The sequence below is a fragment of the Penicillium hordei genome, assembly GCF_028827395.1.
Source record: "Penicillium hordei strain IBT 12815 chromosome Unknown utg000006l_segment0_segment0, whole genome shotgun sequence".
NCBI classification, from domain to species: domain Eukaryota; kingdom Fungi; phylum Ascomycota; class Eurotiomycetes; order Eurotiales; family Aspergillaceae; genus Penicillium; species Penicillium hordei.
Window position 1 is genome coordinate 1356712 of NW_026623147.1, and position 22055 is coordinate 1378766.

The following is a 22055-nucleotide window of genomic DNA, read 5'->3' on the forward strand; positions in this document are numbered from 1 at the left end:
TAACATGCGAGCGAGAAGGGTATAAAGACATTGCGCTTTCATTTGCAAAGAAACGAAGTGAATTTTGAAGAATCTCGTCAATCATAAATCATAACATGTCCAAGCAGTACGCATAGGACAGTGATAGAAGCTCTAGGTCAGGTCCAATGGGTCGTTCTATGCACGTTCTGAATATGCAGTAACCGCTTCCTTCGGTCAATAGTAGTTCTTCACGTCTAATCTCACCCGTAGATGCTCAAAGACACTGGTTGGGTCTGTCTGCCAAGAGAAGAATTCCCCTGATTTGGCCATTGATTTCGAAGTGGCCTTTCCGGACTCCAGGCTGCGCAGGTAATTAACAAAGGCGGAGGTCTGTTTTCTAAAAGACTGGTACAGGTGGAGAACAGCTCCTTCGCTTTCGTTACGCATCCCGATTCCATCTGCTCTTGATAGAAGGCTGAAGCCGAGAATGGTGCCAAAAATGGATTCAAGCAGTTTGGCCGCCTGCGCATGGCGCCTGCTGAGGAATAACGCGAACAGCATCTGGTCAAGCATGTCTTCGTGATAATCACGAAGTCGTGGTACTGAGTGCGCCGCTTCAATCGTACCATCAATGTCACCGCGGTTGAGGTAGTGCTCGATCTTGGTAAGTGTGTTTTGGAAGCGCTGCCAGATGGATCCGATGCCAATATGGAAGCAGTAATCACTGACCGCTAGCACAAAGTGCTGGGCATCCACCCTAAATTTCTGGTATACATCGTGTGAGTCTCCTGCTAGAGATTCTCGAGCAGTAGAATCCCGGATAAGTCCTTTGACGGCAGAAACCATGCGGATTAACCGAAGCAAATGCTTGAAGAGACGATCATACTTATTCAAAGAGCGGGCAGTAATGAGAGATTCAAGGACTTCTGGCGGCGTGTACTGCAGACGAAGGAAGTCCAAAGCCTCTATTGCATTTGGATTTTTACATCTTTCGATTTCTTCGTCTGTCAGTTCTCGAATTCCGAAGCTCAGGCCGCCAGGCAACTCGTTATCCTTTTGAATGTGGGTTTTCTCGTCATCCTCTGTGTTTGTGCTGCCGAAGTAACAATCTCCTAGCAGGCCAATCAACACGAGTCGCAACTCCGAACTAGCTGGAGGCCATGTGTCACGACTGCCGAGTCGTAAGCCGGTGTCAACACCACTGCGCACTTTCCCAGCCTTTCGCTCTCCACTTTCCATTTCCGGGTCGAATAGAGAATTAGAAAGGCGGGCGACAAATGAGCCCTCTCCCAGCAACTGGAAGCGCCATTGCATGTTCAGGTGATGGCGAATTCGATGCTCTTTGAAGAGAAGGTGCAGGCAAGAGTAGTCGATGAGAAGTGCCTGCGACGAAATAATTGGTGCAAGAGATAGATGGAGGCCAGATGCCAATTCAGGACCGAGATAACTTGCTGCATTGGTGTTTTCGGTTTCAACTCCCCGGGCTTTCTCAAGCAATTGCTTAAAATCGTCTTTTGAAAAAGCCTTGTGATCTGTAACCGGCCCTAGAGCATTTTTTTCATCATCTATGTTGAAGAGTTCAAAGGCTGCCGTTGTAACTTCTGTATCGGCCATTTGATCGAGACCCTGGGTGACGACATTTGACGGCGAATCCTGCAAGCCTAAATCACCTTTATGATATCTCTTGATCTCATCGCGGAGCCTTGACTCGTACTCCAGGGCTTTTGTTTGAATTTGCTCAATATCAGCCCAAGTGGTCGCACAATGCAGATGAAGGCCACCAGTTCGTAAGAGAACATCACGCCGTGCGATGGGATGACGAGGGTGGGATCGTTTCAATAGTTGAAGGCTTCGCCCACTTTCAAAGATGGAACGGGCTTGGTCGGCCGGGATGAAAGACGGCATGTGGTCCACTTGATAGATGTGGTCGATTCGTGCTGGCCCAGTCTTGAACTTGACAGCATCATGAGTATTCAGTCGGACGAAGGTTTTGCCGCTTGCCATGGATGCTTTGAGAGCTGCGTCTTCGGGTCTAAGCCCAATCCAAGTCTCGATGAATTTGAACCATGGCCGAGTCACTCGAATCACAATCTCATGCACAAGGTTCTCCATCCAGCTAAACTTCTGAGCAAAAAAGGCTGCACGGTCGATAACAATTGACATAACTTGCGCGTCCGAGACAGCCCTTAGTGCAGCACCAACAATACCTGCTAGGGCACCTATCAAGTCCCCGCAGCGGTGAAATAATGCCTTTATTTGCAGGAGTGAGGCAATATTTTTTGACTGATCGGAGATCTGTTGCTCAAGGTTGAAGAGTATTACAGCAACCGTGCTGCTTAATGAGAACAAAGCAGACAGTTCTTTGCATTTGGCTGGCGGGTCTTGCGCAAACAACCGCATACGCTGCATGTTGGTACCACATTGTAGCACATATTCAATCACATTTTCCAATGCCAATGAGCTAATACCAGAAATCCGGATATCTTTCAAATGTCTTTCAAATTGGTTGGTGCGTTGCTCATAGCGAAAGAATGCAGAGCTCCAGCCAAGCCCGAGACGAAGCAGTGATCGAATGAACACATCTGTTCTAACCATTCGAGTTGGTACACCATTTCTCTTTGCAGTATTTTGCTGTGCCAAAACTGCATCGAATCCCGTTGGACCAGATTCACTAAAGTAGACAGACACAGGCTCTTGGAAAGACCTGTGTTGATACCTCTCCCATGATTTCTGTGGAGGTATTTGACCGGGGTCTTCCAGAAGTAAATCCGAGGACCATATATCATTGTCATCGCCAGAGATGTCTCTTAACGAATCACAGGTGGCGTCAGACTCGCCGTCTATGGAGGGATTGATGATCGACTCGGTAAATGATTCAGGCCTGTCCAAGCCGGTTGGAAAGAGATCCAGCTTCCATACAGGGTCGATCTTATCTGTGGGCTGCGGGTATATCTCAAAGCAAGATGTAGTATCATCTATAAGAAAGAGTGTTATTGAAGGTTCTAGGGAATCTGCGATTGACACTTACCACTTAGAGTAGTGTTCCATGGCACCGATCCCAATGGCTGTAGAGCTTCTATGCTGAATTTGGAGAGTCTCCAGAGGCTTTCACTGGAGAAAGGATCCAGCTCATGATCACAATCCATAGTGAGACCATGCTCAGATGAGCGAGATGTTTGACGCGTAAAAGTTCCCAGGTCCCGCGACGGAGATGGCTATCGTCGTGCACAGACCCTTGATAACAGAAAGTGCCCTCGCCTTACTCCAAGTTCAACCATTACCTCCCCTCTCCAATTTCAATATTTCCTACCTCCTGTGGTCCTCAAACATTACACCTAAACTACAATGCCTCCAAGAAAAAAGACCAAGCGTGCGCACTCGCCTACACCCCAAGAGGATACCGTGGCGGAGTCGAGCGCAAACACTCCGTCAAGCGACAGCGTTGGCAAGTCAGACACGGACTACGACCTCATCACAGATCCCTGGACAGACGAACAAGAAACTGCGCTCCTCAAAGCGATCATAAAATGGAAGCCAGTCGGTGAGTTCAATTCCCATCTCTCTTGAGTCGGCAACGCAGCTAACCGTCTCGGCCCATAGGCCTACACAAACACTTTCGGATGCTCGCAATCTCGGATTACCTCAAGAGCCAAGGATACGCACCCTCCACAGCGGAACATATGCGCATTCCAGGGATCTGGAAGAAGCTAGGGTCATTATACAACTTGGAAGCTCTTGACGAGCGGGTAAGCTTTGATCGATGCTTTGTCCGCGCTGGTTCATTTTGCTGATTAGTGATACCTTCACAGGAAGATTCAGTGATCACCGATGTCAACGAAGACGACGAAGGATCTGGCGAGATGTATTGCACATTTGAGCTCCCGTATGACGAGTACGGCGATATGATGTTTGAAAGGAGGCTTGCGATGGAAGAGTCGTTGTCGCCAGTTACTAGTCGTGCCAGTCGTGCAGGCGGATCGCGGCGAGGAAGCACAGTCGCAGATACAGATGGTAAGGGGTGATATGATTTACAGCCTGGCATACAACCCATAAACTGACCTCTTGCCCGCCACAGAACCACGGTCTTCTCCTGCCCCGTCTCGGGGTCGCATATCCCGTCCCTCCACCCGTGGAACACGCTCAACTCGGCTGCAGGTGGAAATTGGCCCCGGGAGTCAAGGCAAAGTATCAGACGAGGGGGGTGATTCGGCAGAAGACACTGGTGCGAATGATGAGGATGAGGAGGAGGGTGAGGAGGGCGATGAGGGCATTAGCGACGAGGATGAGGGCGAGGGCGAAAAAGGTGGTTCGCGGAGCACCCGAGCGCAGACATCTCGATCCAAAGCCAAAGAGAACAGGCCATCGACTGGCACTGCGACACGCAGGACTGCCCGACGGCGTTAACATGGCCAAGTTTTCGATGTGGGCTTTGAACATTGATACCTATGGAGTTTGAGGGTTGGCGTTCTCTTTTGTTTTAGTGATGTGTATGACTATGCAGACATCTTGTGCCCTATTGCTACAGTAGCAGAACCAATCAATCTACGATACCAATCCACCAAGACATGATTGAAGGAGGTCCAAGGTTGTTTGAGATGAGGCGCCTCCAGGTAACCAAAAGTAGGTATATTTCGATCGCTATAGCTCTAATGTCGTTCGAAGGGTACAAAGGGAATAGATCAGGGGGTCATAGTACAAGGAATGTCAGCAGCGCTTGATTTACAGGCGCTTGATGATAGCTCCAGCGTACTCGTGGGTCTTGGACTTGCCGCCAAGATCACCGGTGAGGGTCTAAAGGTCACGCAGTTAGCAATGTGCGGTAGTTATAGGAATAATTGTAAAAGCTCACCTTGCCCTCGGCGAGAGTATCGAAGATGGCCTTCTGGATGCGGTTAGCGTGGTCGTGGAGACCCATGTGCTGCAGCATCATGATACTGCTAAGAAGCATAGCAGTGGGGTTGGCGAGGCCCTTGCCGGCGATATCGGGGGCGGAGCCGTGGACGGCCTCGAAGATGGAGCATTCGTCACCAATGTTACCGGAGGGGGTGAGACCGAGACCACCGATCAGACCGGCGCACATATCGGACAGAATGTCACCGTACAGGTTGGGCATAACGAGGACCTTGTCGTTGTAAGGGGTAGGGTCGGTGACGATACGCAGGCATGAGTTGTCCAGCAGCTCAGCGTCGAACTCAATATCGGGGAATTCCTTGGCGATCTCACGGGCGGTGTTGAGGAACAGACCATCGGACATCTTCATGATGGTGGCCTTGTGGACAACACGGACCTTCTTCTTGTTGATGGACTGCGCGTACTGGAAGGCGAAACGGAGGACACGCTCGGAAGCTTCGCGGGTGATGAGCTTGATGCTCTGCACGACACCGTCGACGACAACGTGCTCAATACCGGAGTATTCACCCTCGGTGTTCTCGCGGATGAGAACAGTGTCGACGTTGTCGTAGGGGGTCTTGTAGCCAGCAATGGAACGGCAAGGACGCAGGTTGGCGAACAGGTTGAAAGTACGGCGGAGAGTCAGGTTCAGGGAGACGTGACCCTTGCCAACGGGGGTCTGGAAAAGCGGAGTTTAGTGTCGCAGTCCAGATGCGGGACATATGTGGGGAATTTGAGGCCGGAACATACAGCGAGAGGACCCTTGAGGGCGACGTAGTTGCGGCGCACACTGGCAATTGCATCGTCGGGAATGGCGGTCTTGCCATCCTTGAGGATAGGGGTGACATCAACGGATTCCCACTTGATGGGGGCCTATTATTGACTTAGTATTTTGACCGCGTGGAAGAGTTTGAGATGTTGCGAAATCGCTACCTTTGCGGCCTCGAAGATGTCCTTAATGGACTGAGAGATCTCAGGACCAATACCATCACCCTCAATCAGAGTAACAGTGTACTTGCCCTATTTTAAAAGATCAATTAGCATTGTCATAATTATACACGTGGTGATGTTCTCGACTTATGGTCGGGGTGGGCTGCGCGGCTGGCACCGGCATAGAGAAGAAAAACGGGTTCGGGAGGGGAGAAAAACGTACATCAGGACCCTTCTGACCCTTGAACTTGGCAACAGCCTCCTGTGCAGGGCTGGCGTAGAAGCGGATCTGTTTAAAAGGTCGAAATTTAGTCAATTGAGCATTAATAGCGACTGGGTTGTCTTGAGTGGTCTGGTACCTGCGCGATAGGAGCAGCAAATCGGGGGGCCACGCGGGACGGGCGCATGCACTGGCGAGCGACAGAGAAGTTCCGGGCAGCGATCATCTTGAAAGATCCCTTCAATTTCTTGGGGAGAAGATTAGAGGTGGTGAGGGGGAGGAATGAAAGAAGGAGAAGGGGAGAAAGAATCAAATCCCTCGGCGCCGCACCGATCCGACCGACTCTCAGACCGCATTGGTGGTTTCATTCCCCCCCGGCCCGAGTCCACTCTTTGACCTGGTGTCCACTCTTGACTACCAGCTATAGGGTCTCAGCATTTGATTGGGTTCTGCTATCAGATCTCGGTCTGCAGAAAGACCACCCTGTTTCTCCTTTGTATTTCAATTCGTCCTAGCTACTGCACTCCACCTGGCAATAATGGCGGACCTCGACGTCGCAAGCCACTACAACCTACCCTCCGAGTTCCCCGAGGAATGGCCGGCATCTTTAGACGTGGCCGATGAACCAGAAGAACAGCCAGTTCAGCGAACAGACTCCCGTCCACGCAAGTCCCGATACATAGCTCTCGAACGCAGTACCAGTGATTGGAGAGGCAAGTTTGGTTCACGAAGAGGGAAGGAGGGCAGAGACAATGCGCGGGAAGATGAGCCTGATCCCTTGGGTACAAGCGATAGCGTTCTCCGGATTCTCAAGCAGCGAGGAGTGCCATTGGAGGAAGAGGGCAAATCACGGTACCTGCTGTCATCGACATCATTCTCGCCCGCCCTATTCCTATCCCAGGCGCATCACTCAGCCTCTATCGAATCGCTGATGGGCGGCCTGGATAACTTGTCGCATTCCATCGACCAGAAGTCGGCGTCGCTGAAAGTGCTGGTGGAAGCCAACTTTGAGCGTTTTGTGCGTGCCAAGGCAACTATCGATAGCGTCTACACCGAGATGAGAAACCAGGGAGTTGATAAGGACCCGCGTTTGAGTCCCCGCAGGTCAGGACATTTCCGGAGCTACTCAGGTCAGCACCGAAGTGTATCTCCCGCCCCAGTGGTTGCCAAGAAGACCGCTCTGGTCAAGGAGAGCGAGTTCGGCATGAAGGGTATTAGAGGTCCTCTGGTTGAAGCTTCTGTCAAGGCCGAGGAGGTGTGGGGGCCGGCTCTTGGGGGTCGGGAACGAGAGCAGGTACTGAAGTCGGTGGTGGAGACTATGGAGAAACACCGCGATGTCTATGAAATTGGAAGCCACTTGTCCAAGTCCATCCAGCAACGTGATTACGATGCTGTCTTTGATCAGTATACCAAAGCAAGGACACTGGCCAATAGGGCGAAAAATATCGCAGAGCAGGCATCCACCTCCCGCCGACAACTAAACGACTCTGAGACACACACCATTTTGGCTATGGGCCGAATGTGGATGGACGTTGACCACCAAATCCACGATTTTAAGCGTGATCTCTGGAGGCGTCTTGCCGATGCCCCCACCACATCAACTACAAGCACAGCCTTAGGACCTGTGGAAGAACATATGGAGTTGATCGGAGCATTGTTGGAACTAGGTGTCGAAGACAACCCTATCTGGACATGGCTTCAGAGTCGTTATGAATTCTTGAAGACAAAGACCACAGGATTCTGTGACCGATGCAAGGTCGAAATTGAAATTTTAAGAAGAAGACTTGCTGGCGGAGAGAGACCAACCCCACAGGCTACAGCATCCTATCTCCGCCTGGCACCTCGAGATGGTGCGGTAGAAGTACCTGGGAGACTAGACACAGATCAAGTCATTGAGTTGTGGGAATGCATACAAACCTTCCTAACCCGACTTCTGTCCTCACAAAGTGGTTTACTGGGCGAAGTGTTGGATTTCTGGGAAGTCGCACAATCATTCATCGATGGCAATCGACAACGGCTTTTGCCCGCCGGGTTTGAAGGGGAGAGTCGCAAACATCACCACCTTTCAGACGACAATATTAAGGAACTAGAAATGGGTATTGCAGTGTTGGTCAATATCATTCGAGAGAACGTCGTGGCCCTCTTCACGGAACCCCCAACCGAAGATATCTCCCTACTCTTCTCGCCAATTCCGGCAAGTCCATCAACCCCAGAGTCGAGGGGTATTACACCGACGGAGTCCCGCTTCAAGCTGGATCCGAAGAACCTACCATATCCTCCCCCAAAGCTTGGAGAGCACTGGGAGGATTTCGCATTCTGGCCACCATTTTCCAATTCTCTCAGCGGAGTGCATTATCTGAGTAAATTCCTCACCACTGTAGGCACCGCTGCGAGCGAAATGGCAGCCCTAAAGCCGATTGGCGGCTCTGGGAAAACCTATGACCTCCTCAAAACCCTTGTCAGCATTGCCCGGGAACGATGTGCACGTGTGGCGTGTGCTGCCTGGAGTAAAGATGCGGAGATCTGCAGAATGTTGGAAGACTGGACACGCGATTCAGAGAAGCGTGATTTGACCAAGATGCCCGGGTTCTTTGTGGCTTTTGAGAGTGCTATCCTGGGAGGCATGCAAAAGATCCTTTACGTTTCGGAAGCTATGGCAAAGCCAGGTTCCGTGGATGTTGTCACTCAGCCGCCTGCGAAACTGCTTCAAATGGTCCGCTCTCAGTTCGTATCGAGTGTTTACAAAGCGTTAAGCAGCCTCGTCGAAAACGCCGAGCGCCTGACAACAGTAGATGAAGAAAATGAATGGATTATTGCTCGACCAGCAATGACAAGCCAAGCGACTGACGCTGCGTTGTCGATTCTCTCAGCTGATTCAGTCGATTCTTGGAATCGGGTAAGTGTCGGTCCAATTCGATGTGATACCTGCATAACTGACCACATAGACAGAATGTTCGAATCCTTCTTACACTTTCAAATCTCAAAGCTCTACAGGCCGACCATGTCCCACAGCTTATCTCGAACTTTGAGACATCCTTCTCAGTGAAGCTGACGGAAGAGGCCAAGACCGTCCGGGACGTGCTGAGCCAGATTGAAGACAGGTTATTCCAGTCATATATCACCCCGACTACTACATTATTGAACAAAACAATCATCGCTGGCATTTCATCTCCGGATTGGGAGCCGTCTGTTGACAGGCCGGAGCAAGTCCGCCCATATGTCTACAACACCATGCTGACCTTGGTGCTGGTCCACACAGAGATCTCCACAACCATTCCGTCTACTGTGTCACCAGGTGCTAGTCGCGCTGCGTCAAGCTCACCTTCCTCGCTGCTGGCCACCGTGTTAACACATCTCCTTTCTCAAATTTCTTCGTCATTACTTGATGCCTTCCGTGCTCGGTCCTCCTTCTCGCTAGCAGCTTTGATGCAAGCTACCCTGGACACCGAGTTCATTGCCCAGACTCTTTCCGCGTACATTACTGAGGAGGCATCAAATGTACAAAGCCAGATCTACGTCGAGCTAGATTGTCGTACCACAAACGAGGCTCGCACGAAACTGAAGGCCGAACTAGGAGAAATGCGAGTTATCCTAAAACGGCTCAGAGATCGGACGAAGGGCGAGTTTGCTTGTTTCAAAAAGCCGAGAAGTGGCGGTGGTGCAAATGGCGGAGGAGCCTCCAAGCCTTCCGCTGCGGCCGCCGCATAGGTTTAGCAAGTCAGTTAAAGAATCGAATATTGAATGCTTTGAATGTCTTTTTTTTTTCATATCCAACCGGGTATCATGAAAACATAGTCCACATCATGTGTAGTTCTTGCCTTTCCTCTCTAATTCTGACCAACCATCCGCTGCACGCGACTAAGCAGCGCGTTGCTCTCTCTGCCTAACCTCCTCTTCCCAAACTGGTCCGGCCGCTTCGCGCGCAACAGTTTCTCACGCTCATTTTGTTTCGCCTCGCGATCCTTCTGTCGTGCTTCCTCCGCTTTCCTCCGCTTCTCTGCAAACTCCATCTCCCTTGAGAATGCAGAGGGCTTTGGTCGGCGCTCCCTCTGTTTGCCCTCGCCCCGTGGGCGCTGTTCTGGTCTAGGTGCAGGTGCCGGCTCGGCCTCCGGCTCGTTCAACATGGCTATGCGATCCGGATGAAGTTCCAGAGTCGTTGTGTCTTCACTGGCCTTTTCCTCGTCCTTGCCAGTTGAAATTTCGTCCCCCTCGGCGGTATCGTACACGGATCTCCTTGGCGCGATGGCAAGTTCTTCGGCTTTGATCTTGGCATAGGCCTTCTTCACTTTGGCTTTGTGAATCAAGTCATTTTTTATCTTTTGGGCTGTTGTTGTTTGTTCGTTAGTCTCGTTCGAGGCATAGCTTTCAGGCATGCTCACTCTTGCGACGATATGTGCCATCTGGGAGGTTGGCGGGTCCAACGCTAAAGCCCTTGCGCTTCTTGATCGCGGGATCGCCCTTCGATGCTGGAGCAGCATCGCCGTCGTGGGTACGTTTCGGTGCCATGTTGATATCCAAACAAAACAAGTGTTTTTGTCCTGACGTGTGTTGAAATCGAAAGACTTTCGGAGAAGAAAAAAAAGTGGCGATCTCCGCACGGAACATCGGTCTCGGCCACTAACAGCTAAGTATGAATTTTTGAACAATATAACAGTTCTATACAACGCTTTTTTCTCTCTTGAATTTGGATCTAGAAGATCGAAATAATAGTTAATGAGCATTGAGAATATCGTCTACAATATCATCCACAATATGTGCAATATATGCAACATTATCGCAGATCCTATTGTGATTTTAGCTGGTCTACACACTATGTACCTTTTTTTCTCTCTATTTCTCCCCAACATCTGTCACTTTTCAGACATCGGGCCTCTAATGTCATTATTGAGACCTAAAGAATGCAAATATACAACATATACAATGTAGCCCTGGAGAACTCTCTACCCAATCCCTGCAACACAACGTCACTGATCCATCACATGACGTTCTCAGTCCGGATCTCCGAGATCGACGGGTGTCCACCCCATTCAACGACACAATGCACACGACCTACTCAATACTTTCTTCCTCTATTCAACCTTTTGACACATAAACTGGGCATTCATACTTTTGAGACAGCAAAAGCCAGGCCAATGGCGTGACGTACAAAGTACTCTCTATATAACCCGCTATCTCCACCAATCAGTAAAATCACAGACAGCATATACCCGCATCATACTGGTACACCGCATTCAACTTGGACCCCCCACCACGGCACAGCTCGGCGCTGGTTTCAAAAGGTGTAACGTGGGTGGCCTCCTGAAATGTCACTAGCATCTCAGGCCTTATAGTCTGCCCTTATCACGCCACCATGCCCCTATTTCGAGATCCGGATCGGCGGCGTCATTATCTATGGTCACCCGACCATGGTAATCGCGAACAGCCGACCACAGGGTCCTCCCAGTCCCAGCTAAATGATCTCAATCACCCTGAGATAGCTGCCCCAGAAATGGCAACCAACTCCATGCATTCAACGGCGTTGGATCCGCCCAAGTCGTGGGCGAATGACCGGGAGGAACTCATACACCGCATCAAAGAACATTCGCCTTGGAGACTTCAACATATGGTATGTGAATCTCTTCGTGAATATGCAAGGACATATTTCCGTTTTCTTTATTTTCGTTAAATTCTCTGTCTTTTCTTTGATAGTCCAAATCTCAAGTATATATCGGCTAACATACCAATAGTCCCCGGATAGGCACAACAGTGATTTATTTAACTCTCGAATTTCACCAGAGCAGTCACAGACAGCAGCAAGAGAACATGAAGGCCGCTCTCTTAGCCGAGAACATCACACCAAAGTGACAGAGGAACTGGGATCGCCGGCCGATATCCAGAGGCCTCGATCCGCATTACACTCCGGTGATTTCAGGGAAGGCGCCACAGATCCCCATGACTTAAACGCCCCTGGACCTCCTTTTCCTGGGCCCAGTTCGGCTTCTCCCTATGTTAACTGTAGCTCCTCTCCTACTACTCCCTGGTTTGGAGCACCGATTTTGCCACCCGATTTGCGAAAGACAAGCACATCAAATGAACATCGTCAATCTGATGATATTGTGAATGCTCGCGCTCGTGCGCCGTCAGTGGGTTCATTCTCATCAAGCTATATTCTGAAAGCTCCCACCAGTCCCCTTGTACACCAAGCGAATAACACCGACTTGGACTTTTCATCCCGTGTTGACCATGGGGATGTTTCGGAAGCTTTGGAGAGAAAAAACCGTCGCCGTACTCTGCCGCCAGAGACATTTGGGAATCTCCAATTCTCCCTACCAAGCCATCAAATTCCCAGCCTTGGCAGTCCATCTTCACCCAGACGGCAGCAGGATATCTTCACCAATCAAACGTCTTTGCCTCGCCGGTCATTGACCTCAGCGTATAGTCTTCAACTGGCACCGTCCCCCGGTGGGCAGATCGCACCATCGCGAGTAAGAAGGCCGTCTTTTGTCTCCGATATCTTGTCAAACTCCCATGCACCGATGGTAGGGTCTTACGAGGAGTCAATTTTACGCGGGAGAATGTCAATGAATCCTTCCAAGCCGCTGGATTTCACGGCTCAGATCGGTGTCCTGGGCAAGGGGAAATGCAAAGGCCATCTCAAATGTCCGCCACATGTTACGGTGCCATTTTCGGTTGTTTTCTACAGCTATCCGACCTCGGGGTGTGGCCGCTCAATCTCAGATGACAATCCAAGCCCCTATGTGGGACAAATTGACTTGGAAAATTCCCTTCCAAAAGAGAATCCCAGTCCGACTCGACGTCGCAGGCGACATCCAAATGCCACGGGACTCCATGAAGACACTCCCATCACAAATGCAGCAAACGATACTCGTACTAGTGGTGCTGACTCACAACGCCGTCGGGAAAAGAAGAACCGGAGGTCAGAATCGCCTAAATGTCCCCCAGGAGGGTCTTACCGGATTCCGCAACAAGGTCAACTACAAATCATCATCAAGAACCCACACAAGACAGCGGTCAAGCTTTTCCTAGTTCCATACGACCTCGGTGATATGGAACCTGGCACAAAGACCTTTATTCGGCAACGCAGCTATTCGGCAGGTCCGATCATCGATATGCCGCTCAGTGCACGAAAGAATTTTGGGACCGATCGCCCTGAAGCTTCCTTGAATCCCACAGAAGACCCTCAAGACAAACCCACCCTGCGATACCTCATTCATCTGAACATCTGTTGTCCCGCGCGCGGTCGCTTTTACCTACATTCGACTATTCGCGTGGTTTTTGCGAACCGCGTCCCGGACGGCAAGGAGAAATTACGGAATGAGATCCAAAATCCCGAGCCTCGGTACACACCATACAAGCCATCCCGAGAGTCTTCCATCTCGAGTACTGCGAGCGCAAATGCGCGCCTGGGAGTTGAACAAACTTCCAGCAGACGGAGTGTAGTCCAGGGAGTGATTCCTCATCTGCATCCACATGTGTCATCTCCTAGCGAATTCCCCTCACAGCTAAATGTGCCAAGACCCATGGATGTTACGGGTGGCCCTGAAAATACTCCTCCTTCACATAGTGTATCTCGGTACAACGAGCTCACCAAGAACAATAAGGATTACGGGCGTCATCCAAGCGGTTCAGAAGCCAGCGAGAGCCTACTCGCCAAAAGACTCCGAGGCCTCGATGTGCACAGGTCAGAGTCCACAGTAGACGAACGGCATCCGCGCAAATTAGGCTTCTATGACCGACCATCTCCCACGCACAACCACCGCCCTCGCTGAATGAACCCACTGCAATATACTCCAAGAACCTCTACCTCATCATTCAACATAGCAATAGCACCACCCGACACCTATTTCCCACGCGTATCTTGGCCCTGACTTAAAAAAAACATATCATCTTATGTCCTGTCTGCACCATTCTCGAAGAACAACACAGAACTGCATGACAATAGGCGCAACTGGTTTGCAGCCGATCCCCTGTTTATACTAACCCACATAATAGCGTCGAGTATTTTATTTATCCAGATTCATGCCAAGGCGATGTGTGTATTTCTTTTCCCTGTCACTTGGGCGTTCATTTGATCTGCTTTCATAAACAGTGTTTTATGGATATATTGGGGAGCCCAGGCGCATGGGTCATTGACTATACCCCCTTTATATAACTCTTTTTGGTATCTGCTTTTCTCTCCGTATGGGTTTACCGTTTACACTAGGTTTATCTGTTAGTTAGGTTAATTTGATGCATTTTGGAATTAGTTATATATATTCCGCTATGTGAACTTCGTTGCTTCGCGATTTTGACTTTCCTGCGTGTCTACCAACAACATACACAAACGGCGGATATATATGTGGGACTTTTTCACATTCAAGAATAGTGATTTGTAGAAAGACATATGGTAAAATTTTAAGAATAAGCGAGTTGGAGTTCTGCAATTTATATCTACAGAGCGCTAGATACAGCAACTAAATTATCCAAAACAACAAGTGTCAAGCATCTTAGGAAGAAGTCTATGTGAGCTCGACCTGTCGAACATGATGTATTACAATTCTTTGGAGTCCATGAAACTAAAATTCCATGGACATCTTCAACCAATGAGCCCAGCTTAACCAGCATGCTCCACAATCTCGCTCACCAGCACGCCGTTCTTGATGTAGCTCTTGAACTGTTCGGGCAGAGGGCACTCCTTGGTATCTTCATCGGTGCCCTCCGGCGGCGGAAGGTTGATGTTAATAGCGGAGCACTTGCTAGTGAAGATCTCAGTGTTGAGGCTCTGCTGGCCGAGGTAAACGGAAGCACCATCAACCTGATCCAGCAGCAGAGTGGGGACCGTGCCGTCGATCTGCACGGCGAACTTGGGGCACTTGATGATGTCAAGACTACTGACTAGAGAGTCGACGATAAGGGAGAGACCAACGCAGTTGTCGATGGCAATAGCGTTGGCCTTGTTGGAGACCTTGATGATGGTCTTGTTGCAGCGGGTAATGAGGATGGACTGGTTCTGCTGCGCGGGGATCTCGATGATCTCGCCAGGAGCATCAAAGTTCTCGATGAGCCACTTGCTGCCCTCGAGTTCCTTGCGGGGTGGCTTGCGCGCGCGCATGTTTTCGGGCTTGGGCTTTTTGTTAGGTGCTGGCGACTTGCCCCGCACGGCGCTGGACCCTTCGGACTCCGGAACGATTGATCCAGCACGCAGGTTGGGGTTCTTGTGTGTCATCTCCGATTTGTCGACCTTGCGAAGGGTGGAGGTGATACCCTCTCCTTGGTTGAGTTGGTTGAAGACGGCGCCCATGTCTGCTGCTGGTGCTGCGGGGGCCGGAGCGGGGGGAATACCAGGAGGCGGAGGTGGAGGAGGAGCACCGCCACCAGGGACGTTGAGGGCAGGGACAGGGGGAGGAGGGGGAGGGGGAGGAGGGGCACCGCCGCTGACTGGAGCAGGTCCGCCCTTTGCCTGCTTCAAAGCTTCCAAAGCATCAATGCCAGACTCATTGTTCCATGTCAGACCCTGGGGGAAGTGCTTCTTGAGATACACCGCAAGAGCCTTGAAGTTTTGATAGTAGGCTTTGATGTATTCGACATGTGCCTTGTCCCTGTCAAACTGTCAGTAATGGGGTTCCTCCAAAACATCATCAACAGGAGTGCTCACTTGTCCTTGTACTCCTTCAGCACCTTATTTCCGTAGTATTCAATGCCACCGATCATGTCCGTGACAAACTCCGCGGGTTTGCTTTCAAAGAACCAAGCAAGCGCGACAATACCCTCCGCAACGGCGCTCAGGTGGTTGAATAGCGGCGATGCTCTGTTTGATTCACGAATGTTGTTAATGCTATCGGATGCTTTATGCAGATCCGTCATTAACTCCGGGGGCTGGGTATCAGGCTTCTTGGCCTTCGTCACAACGAAAAGATAGGTACGTTCAGCTTGGAAGGCTTGAAGGACGGCTTTGGACTATAGATCCAGTCAGCAACTACTCGCGGCATATTAAGTTCCCAGAATTCAAAAACATACTTGCTCAGCAACCAGACCGCCGATCTTCTCTCCCAGGTTGACAAAGTTCTGAACATCTCCCTTGATCAACGCATCGAAGTCCTGAATTTGCGGTGGAACCGGGGCGGCCACAGGGGCTGCGGGCGGAGGAGGGGAAGGCTTAGGGGGTGGTGGAACAGCGGGTATGGAAGAAGGAGAGCCGTTCAAGGACTTTGGCGCGCTAGAGTCATCGTATGACATCGCCATGTCCTCCAAGCGTGAGGTCGCTGCCTCCAGCCTGTAGATAAGTTCAATGTCAGTCAAGTGTTCCGGATGTAGGTGTTAAACGGCTTAGCGGGGATTAAACCAAAATCAAAATGCCATGAGTCAAAAACCGCTAGCATTATGGATACATACCGCTTGATGAGGGTGGTGAAATTATGCATATGGCCGCCGGACGCCATGATAGGCAACACGTTGCTCCAACGGTGGAAGTGGAAAGATAAAGGGGATGATGCAAGTAGGTTAAAATCGAGGGATTGTCGAAAAGCAAAACCCCCTCTATTAAGATTTAGGCACTCGAATTCCGAAAACACTCGGGATGATAGGGAGTGGAAAGAAGACAAAGGCCGGAGCTCCTGAGGTCCGCAGATGACGGCTCTAGACGTGGTATGGTATTTACAGCGGGATCCGCTGCTGGAAATGACGTTGCGGGGTATATTTCGTAATTATATTACCATCCGATCCACTGTAATGCGATAGTCGAAACTCCCCCAACACTCCGGTTCTTTGTCCCTCTGAACAACCTTCTTCTTTGTCGTGTCTATACATAGACTTAGCTGCAAATATGGTGACTCAGGATCAGCCCATTGAGGTTGAGTTTTGCACCTTGGGAATGTTCATAATTGGTATGGTTGACTTCATCCCTCAAAGTGGGATATAGACTCACAGGTGTATTGTTATACAGATGATATTGATTTCGGCGGCTCAAGGCCGAGTGTTAAAAATATCATCGGTGGTGCAGCATCATTTGCAGTCGTGGGTGCCCGCTTGGTCTCAGGCTCAATGTATGCACGATCTGTGAGCTGGATCGTGGATGTTGGCTCCGATTTCCCTGCCGAGACGCTTGATGTAATCAAATCATGGAACACAGCCTGCGTTTTTAGAGAGGACGCTAGCAGGCTAACAACGAGAGCCTGGAACGGGTATCATCCCGATGAGAAACGTGGTAAGTTTCCGGTGATATCTCTTAAAGGAACGTAACGCGGTGACTGACTGGGCAGACTTCAAATACTTGACCCCAAAATTAAGACTCGAGCCTGAAATGTTGTCTGATCCACAGGTGTGGTCCAAGACATTCCATATGGTCTGTTCTGCATCTCGTTGTATGTCTATAGTGCATGATATTCTGCAGCGACGGGATGAATTGCGAAAGGCAGGGAAAGCGCCGTCGGCCGCTTATGCTTCCAAGCGCCCTATCTTCGTCTGGGAGCCAGTCCCTGATCTCTGCACTCCAGAAGAGCAGGACAAGTTCTTCGCCGCAAATAAAGTTGTGGATGTGGTGAGTCCTAACCACATGGAGCTTGGCATGATGTTTGAACATCCTGGTTGGACCGAGAAGAGCCAACTAGGCCAGCAGCTAGTCCAAAGGATTACGGACTCGGGAATTGGCCCCGATGGAAATGGTATGCTGGTCATCAGGGCAGGAAAGGATGGTAGCTACGCCTACTCAAAGTCTGGCAAGATTTGGCTCCCCGCATATCATCAACCCGATGCCTCAGGTGCTACGCCTGTGATCGACCCCACGGGTGCGGGCAACTCTTTCCTTGGTGCTCTAGCCCAGGGCATGGTTACCGAAGGCCGAGAGCCATTCCAGGTTATTGGCTCTGTTCTATCAAAATCCGAAACTTGGAAGAAAGCCCGTGATTCTTGGGGTAATTACCAACACTATCCTATGGCGCTCATTTGCGCAACCGTTGCAGCCGGTTTTGTGGTAGAGCAAATCGGTGTGCCGCACATCGATGTTGATGGAAACGGAAAGGAATTGTGGAATCAGACTGAATTCACGGAACGTGTCCGCCTGTACACGCAGCGATTATTGAGGACACTTGAAGAGTCTCCTCAGAGACATCTCTTGGTCAATTGACCAATGGCCCAATGAGGAACGCCCTTTTACTGTCATACAGCACACAAGTGATCAAATAGTAGAAAAACAAAAAGAAAAGGTTCCGTCCCGCTGAGAATCCGCCTACAACCGCCGTCGATATGCTGGACCTTCATGAGTCGTTCTTGGCGGCTTGTTGGTTCTCGTGTTCCCGAATTTGTCTGCTCCAGCTATAAGTTAAGAAAAGTAAATGTCAGCATAAGGTATACCGAGTGACATAGGGTTCGGGTAACGGACTATCGGCTGGGGAAGAAACGGCCGGGTTCGGGCATCTTGTCACGATATTCCCGATCAGCGCTGATGCTGAAGGCGACAGCAGCGACACCAATGACAAATGCGCCCATGATCGCAGTGTTGGCCCTCCAATTAGCTGGCTGGGCGTACCAACCACCAGAGGGGGACCAAACTTCCTTGGGGTACCTGCCAGATCGAATCCATTAGCTCCTGGTGGGGGTATGAAAATCACGAGAACCTACGGGATCTTTCCACCTCCACCCATTGTGACGAAGATGCAATTGAAGGGTTTGTTAGGGAAATAAAGCGAGCGTAGGGCTGGTAGTTCTTGAAGGTGGAAGCCGAAAGGGCCGTCTCGGTCGCAGGTCTGATGCCAAGGCGCTAAGGCTATATTTAGTTTAGCGCAACCTCACACGACTTGGCCATCCCGTGACTCCCGCGACAATTTCTCTTCTCTCTCGTTGTTGGTATGCTAATTGATTGTGTCGCGATTCTCCATTCCGTCCATTATATAAACCTTTTACGGCTCTCAAAATACCACAATCGCCCAAATGAAGAGACTGCAACTCCAAAGATGGAGCAGTTCAGTCCTCTCACCGCGGGCTCGGACTGTTAACCGTCTGCATCAACACATCTACGGGCAACGGTATCAATCGACCGCTCCCACGGTCCAAGCCCGTGATGATCAGACAACAGCGATTTTCGAGGAACCAGCACCTTTGGATGAGCAATTGGCCCAAATTGTGAAGGACTCCCACACCCGCCACTCGCAGCTCCAATATCCCTCTCCCCCAGTCGAAGCAGCTCGACAATCTGCAAAACTTGCCGCTCTCCACGCTCGACTCTACCTACCTTCCAGATTACCTATCGAGACACTTGCACGGACACTAGTCGATGCATCAGCAGACCCCAACCCGAATTTCAACAATGCCTCGCTGGCCACTCTCGGTCACGACCTCCTTTCCTACTACGCAACCGAGCACCTTATTTGCACCTACCCTCGTCTGCCCTTGACCGTGATCTTTGCCGCCATGTACGCATATGCTGGGCCCAAGACCCTTGCCGCGATGGCACGAGAATGGGGTGTTGACTTGGCCGCCTTGCCCGGTGGAGAGGTCGATCCCGGTCTGTTGCAGTTCCAAAGGCTCGAGCCTGGCACCGAGCTTCCCTCAGGCCCGACTCACCCCACAGCACGCCCTTATGAAGCACAGAAGAATTGGAGGAAAACGGTCACTTCTAAGATTTTCTATGATGATGAATTCGGTGACCCGCTCAAGGGCATCAAGCCATCTGCGGCAGGTGTCACCACCGAGCAAGCAAGCGCTGAGTTCGTCCGAGCTGTTATGGGTGCCATCTACCTGCACGCTGGCCGCGCTGCTGCCAAGCGATTCTTCGAGCAACATTTCCTTTCACGACACCTCAACATCTCAGAATTGTTTAACTTCCAGGCGCCAGCCCGTGACTTGACCCGCTTGTGCGCTCGCGAGAGCTTCGAGCGTCCAGTCGCCAAGGTCATCAGTGAGACTGGCCGTAAGAGCAGACACCCCGTCTTTGTCGTTGGTATCTTCTCTGGTCAGGACAAGCTTGGGGAGGGCGCTGGCGCCAGTCTGATGGAGGGCCGCGAGCGTGCTGCTGTTGCCGCGCTTAAGGGTTGGTACCTCTACAGCCCGCTTTCTGTGCGCGTTCCTAGTGCGATGGAGGAGCCATCGGCCGTACCGTGGAAGCCGGTCCACGTTGACCTGGGCGAGGTCATTGTTTAAGATATTCGGTGCAATGGGATGCCTTGGTTCAAGGCACGGTAACATATTATTTCATGTCCCTTTTTTTTGTCATCTCGTTTTTCTTTTTCCGGTGTGCTATTCTTTCGCATGGGAAGCTGGCCGGCGGTAAAAAGAGTCATCTATCCTGTCTCCTGCATGACTGGATCCTGTACATTATGGGAATTCCAATCCCTTCGATTCACCTGGTGTCTTTTTTTTTTTCGAAATTTCCCTTATTGTTTCTTCTCCACTGTTTTACTCTTCTCCAGTTAGACATCGGGCAAAACTAGACATGTCATGGCCTTTGTTTTGGCCCTGCAATCCAGATATAGAACTGCTCTCAGATATCTATTGAATGCATACAAAATCAATACTAATGGAAGCTCTCTGGTCCTTTAATCCTGCTGGTTGTATCTCTCTGGTTGAATAAATGGACGTACCGATCCCTATTCATATGGACTTTACATTCATTCCATCACGTCGGGTTAAGAATCTCATCCTCCCAGTTCCCACTACTCCTCCCAACACCTTCCTTCGTAGGATTGTCTAGATACTGCCCATACTCTTCCCACAACACCCCAACCCCAACCCCAAAAAGACCCTCCCAGAATCCAATACTCTGTTTGTCCATATCCTTCCCCTCCCCTTCACCAACGTACCCAACTCTCAAAAGCCGATCATTCAGCATCCCCACAGCACCCCTCCCAACCCTAACATCCTCAAGCCACGCCAGGAAATACGCCGTATGCTGATACCCCATATCCCACTTTGGCGGCCTCTCCGCTGCAGACAGAGGACGTTTCCAATGCGGCGGCTCCAAACCAGCCTTGAGCCTCACGAAGTCAGCTATGCCCTCGATTAGTCCACCCGGCGGACGAGGGATGCTCCCGTTACCATTTTCGTGGGAACTAGGCGGCGCGGTGTGTTGATAGCAATGCACAAGCTCGTGTGTCAAGACCCCGACCAGCTCATGGAGCGGGTCATCTTTCGCAGATGGACCGGACGTACAGTGCTGGATGTACGGGAGCGAGACGTGGATTTCCTTGTGCGCATCGTCGAGCTCTGTGCCTGTTGTATAGGCTACCCCGCTGTAATCGCGAAGGAAGACTGTTACGGATCTTGTTGGCGGGATACTGGGTGTGAAGGTGGGTTGGTCGGGGTTCTCGGACTTTGGGGGTGAAGTATATAGGTATGTTATGATGTTTGCTAGGGCTCTATCGAGTGTTGATGCGAGGTCTGGGATCAAGGTGAGGAAGGCACTTGAGGCTGGATGGCGTAGGTCTTCCACATGAAGGCGGAGCTTTAGCTGGGGTGTTGGTGAGGTGATATTGGATGCTAATTTTGTTTGCTTTTCTTCTTTGCTCGAAGTGTGTGGCTCTTGCTCTTGGGTGTTGCCTTTGGGGATTGCGGAGGGATGAGGTGCGGGGGCGGAGCTCGTCATAGTGTATTTGGTTTAATTGACAGCGACTAACTGGTAGAAAATCTTTTATTGGAGTCCTTCGACTCTCTGTATTTGTCTGAGGTGTATGAAAGTCTAGGTTTGCTGAGAGCGGGGGTTCTCAGAGCCAACGTTACGCTGACTAGATCGACATTCGCCCTAGGGCCTGAGGCATGATCTATGGGCTCCTACCTATACCTATATTGCACTATAAACCGCCTAAAACCCTATAAATGCGGTCATCTATCGGCGTAAACTTGAAGGCAGCACCCTCAAATACGCACCTTGTCGGCGCCGGTGATCCTTAACAGGTATCATGCTCCACTTTGGCGATCTCGTGGGGTGCTAAGACGCTTTGATTCACATTGATTGGAATGAAAAAGAAATGTATGGAGTAAGACGTAATCGATTGGATGTCAATTGAGCCTTTTACTGATCCTTAACGCGTGTTGGACAATGCAGTGAACTTGTAGTCATAGTATGGCTTTGGTTCCTATTTTTGTA

General features: G+C 50.6%; 11 protein-coding genes across 11 annotated transcripts; 5 read left to right on the plus strand and 6 right to left on the minus strand.

Moving 5' to 3' along the window:
- Positions 1 to 195: 195 nt before the first annotated feature.
- On the minus strand, positions 196 to 3107 carry N7537_011200 (tubulin gamma complex associated family protein; the record flags this gene model as incomplete). Its single annotated transcript, XM_056902254.1, has 2 exons — positions 196 to 2936; positions 2990 to 3107. 2 exons carry the CDS (start codon positions 3105 to 3107, stop codon positions 196 to 198), a joined length of 2859 nt encoding a protein of 952 aa, XP_056747541.1.
- A 199-nt stretch (positions 3108 to 3306) lies between these two features.
- On the plus strand, positions 3307 to 4365 carry N7537_011201 (EAF7 family protein; the record flags this gene model as incomplete). The annotated part of the gene is made up of 4 exons (XM_056902255.1): positions 3307 to 3502; positions 3562 to 3707; positions 3771 to 3972; positions 4037 to 4365. 4 exons carry the CDS (start codon positions 3307 to 3309, stop codon positions 4363 to 4365), a joined length of 873 nt encoding a protein of 290 aa, XP_056747542.1.
- Positions 4366 to 4549: 184 nt separating this feature from the next.
- N7537_011202 (isocitrate dehydrogenase (NAD(+)) IDH2) lies at positions 4550 to 6344 on the minus strand (the record flags this gene model as incomplete). Its single annotated transcript, XM_056902256.1, has 6 exons — positions 4550 to 4752; positions 4811 to 5530; positions 5602 to 5724; positions 5785 to 5871; positions 6005 to 6070; positions 6141 to 6344. Coding segments are annotated over 6 exons (1272 nt in total), but the record flags the coding sequence as incomplete, so codon positions are not given.
- Positions 6345 to 6539: 195 nt separating this feature from the next.
- On the plus strand, positions 6540 to 9709 carry N7537_011203 (exocyst subunit SEC5; the record flags this gene model as incomplete). Its single annotated transcript, XM_056902257.1, has 2 exons — positions 6540 to 8897; positions 8951 to 9709. 2 exons carry the CDS (start codon positions 6540 to 6542, stop codon positions 9707 to 9709), a joined length of 3117 nt encoding a protein of 1038 aa, XP_056747544.1.
- A 119-nt stretch (positions 9710 to 9828) lies between these two features.
- On the minus strand, positions 9829 to 10507 carry N7537_011204 (uncharacterized protein; the record flags this gene model as incomplete). Its single annotated transcript, XM_056902258.1, has 2 exons — positions 9829 to 10325; positions 10381 to 10507. 2 exons carry the CDS (start codon positions 10505 to 10507, stop codon positions 9829 to 9831), a joined length of 624 nt encoding a protein of 207 aa, XP_056747545.1.
- An 844-nt stretch (positions 10508 to 11351) lies between these two features.
- On the plus strand, positions 11352 to 13770 carry N7537_011205 (uncharacterized protein; the record flags this gene model as incomplete). Its single annotated transcript, XM_056902259.1, has 2 exons — positions 11352 to 11606; positions 11728 to 13770. 2 exons carry the CDS (start codon positions 11352 to 11354, stop codon positions 13768 to 13770), a joined length of 2298 nt encoding a protein of 765 aa, XP_056747546.1.
- An 824-nt stretch (positions 13771 to 14594) lies between these two features.
- Positions 14595 to 16419, minus strand: capA (adenylate cyclase-binding protein; the record flags this gene model as incomplete). The annotated part of the gene is made up of 4 exons (XM_056902260.1): positions 14595 to 15579; positions 15636 to 15937; positions 15998 to 16253; positions 16373 to 16419. The coding sequence occupies 4 exons, from the start codon at positions 16417 to 16419 to the stop codon at positions 14595 to 14597; spliced, it is 1590 nt and encodes a 529-aa protein (XP_056747547.1).
- A 383-nt stretch (positions 16420 to 16802) lies between these two features.
- Positions 16803 to 18101, plus strand: N7537_011207 (ribokinase family protein; the record flags this gene model as incomplete). Its single annotated transcript, XM_056902261.1, has 3 exons — positions 16803 to 16863; positions 16923 to 17183; positions 17239 to 18101. 3 exons carry the CDS (start codon positions 16803 to 16805, stop codon positions 18099 to 18101), a joined length of 1185 nt encoding a protein of 394 aa, XP_056747548.1.
- A 130-nt stretch (positions 18102 to 18231) lies between these two features.
- N7537_011208 (uncharacterized protein) lies at positions 18232 to 18618 on the minus strand (the record flags this gene model as incomplete). Its single annotated transcript, XM_056902262.1, has 3 exons — positions 18232 to 18289; positions 18357 to 18539; positions 18596 to 18618. 3 exons carry the CDS (start codon positions 18616 to 18618, stop codon positions 18232 to 18234), a joined length of 264 nt encoding a protein of 87 aa, XP_056747549.1.
- A 286-nt stretch (positions 18619 to 18904) lies between these two features.
- N7537_011209 (mitochondrial 54S ribosomal protein mL44) lies at positions 18905 to 20113 on the plus strand (the record flags this gene model as incomplete). Its single annotated transcript, XM_056902263.1, has 1 exon — positions 18905 to 20113. The coding sequence occupies one exon, from the start codon at positions 18905 to 18907 to the stop codon at positions 20111 to 20113; it is 1209 nt and encodes a 402-aa protein (XP_056747550.1).
- A 475-nt stretch (positions 20114 to 20588) lies between these two features.
- N7537_011210 (basic secretory family protein) lies at positions 20589 to 21554 on the minus strand (the record flags this gene model as incomplete). Its single annotated transcript, XM_056902264.1, has 1 exon — positions 20589 to 21554. One exon carries the CDS (start codon positions 21552 to 21554, stop codon positions 20589 to 20591), a length of 966 nt encoding a protein of 321 aa, XP_056747551.1.
- Between the last annotated feature and the right edge of the window lie 501 nt (positions 21555 to 22055).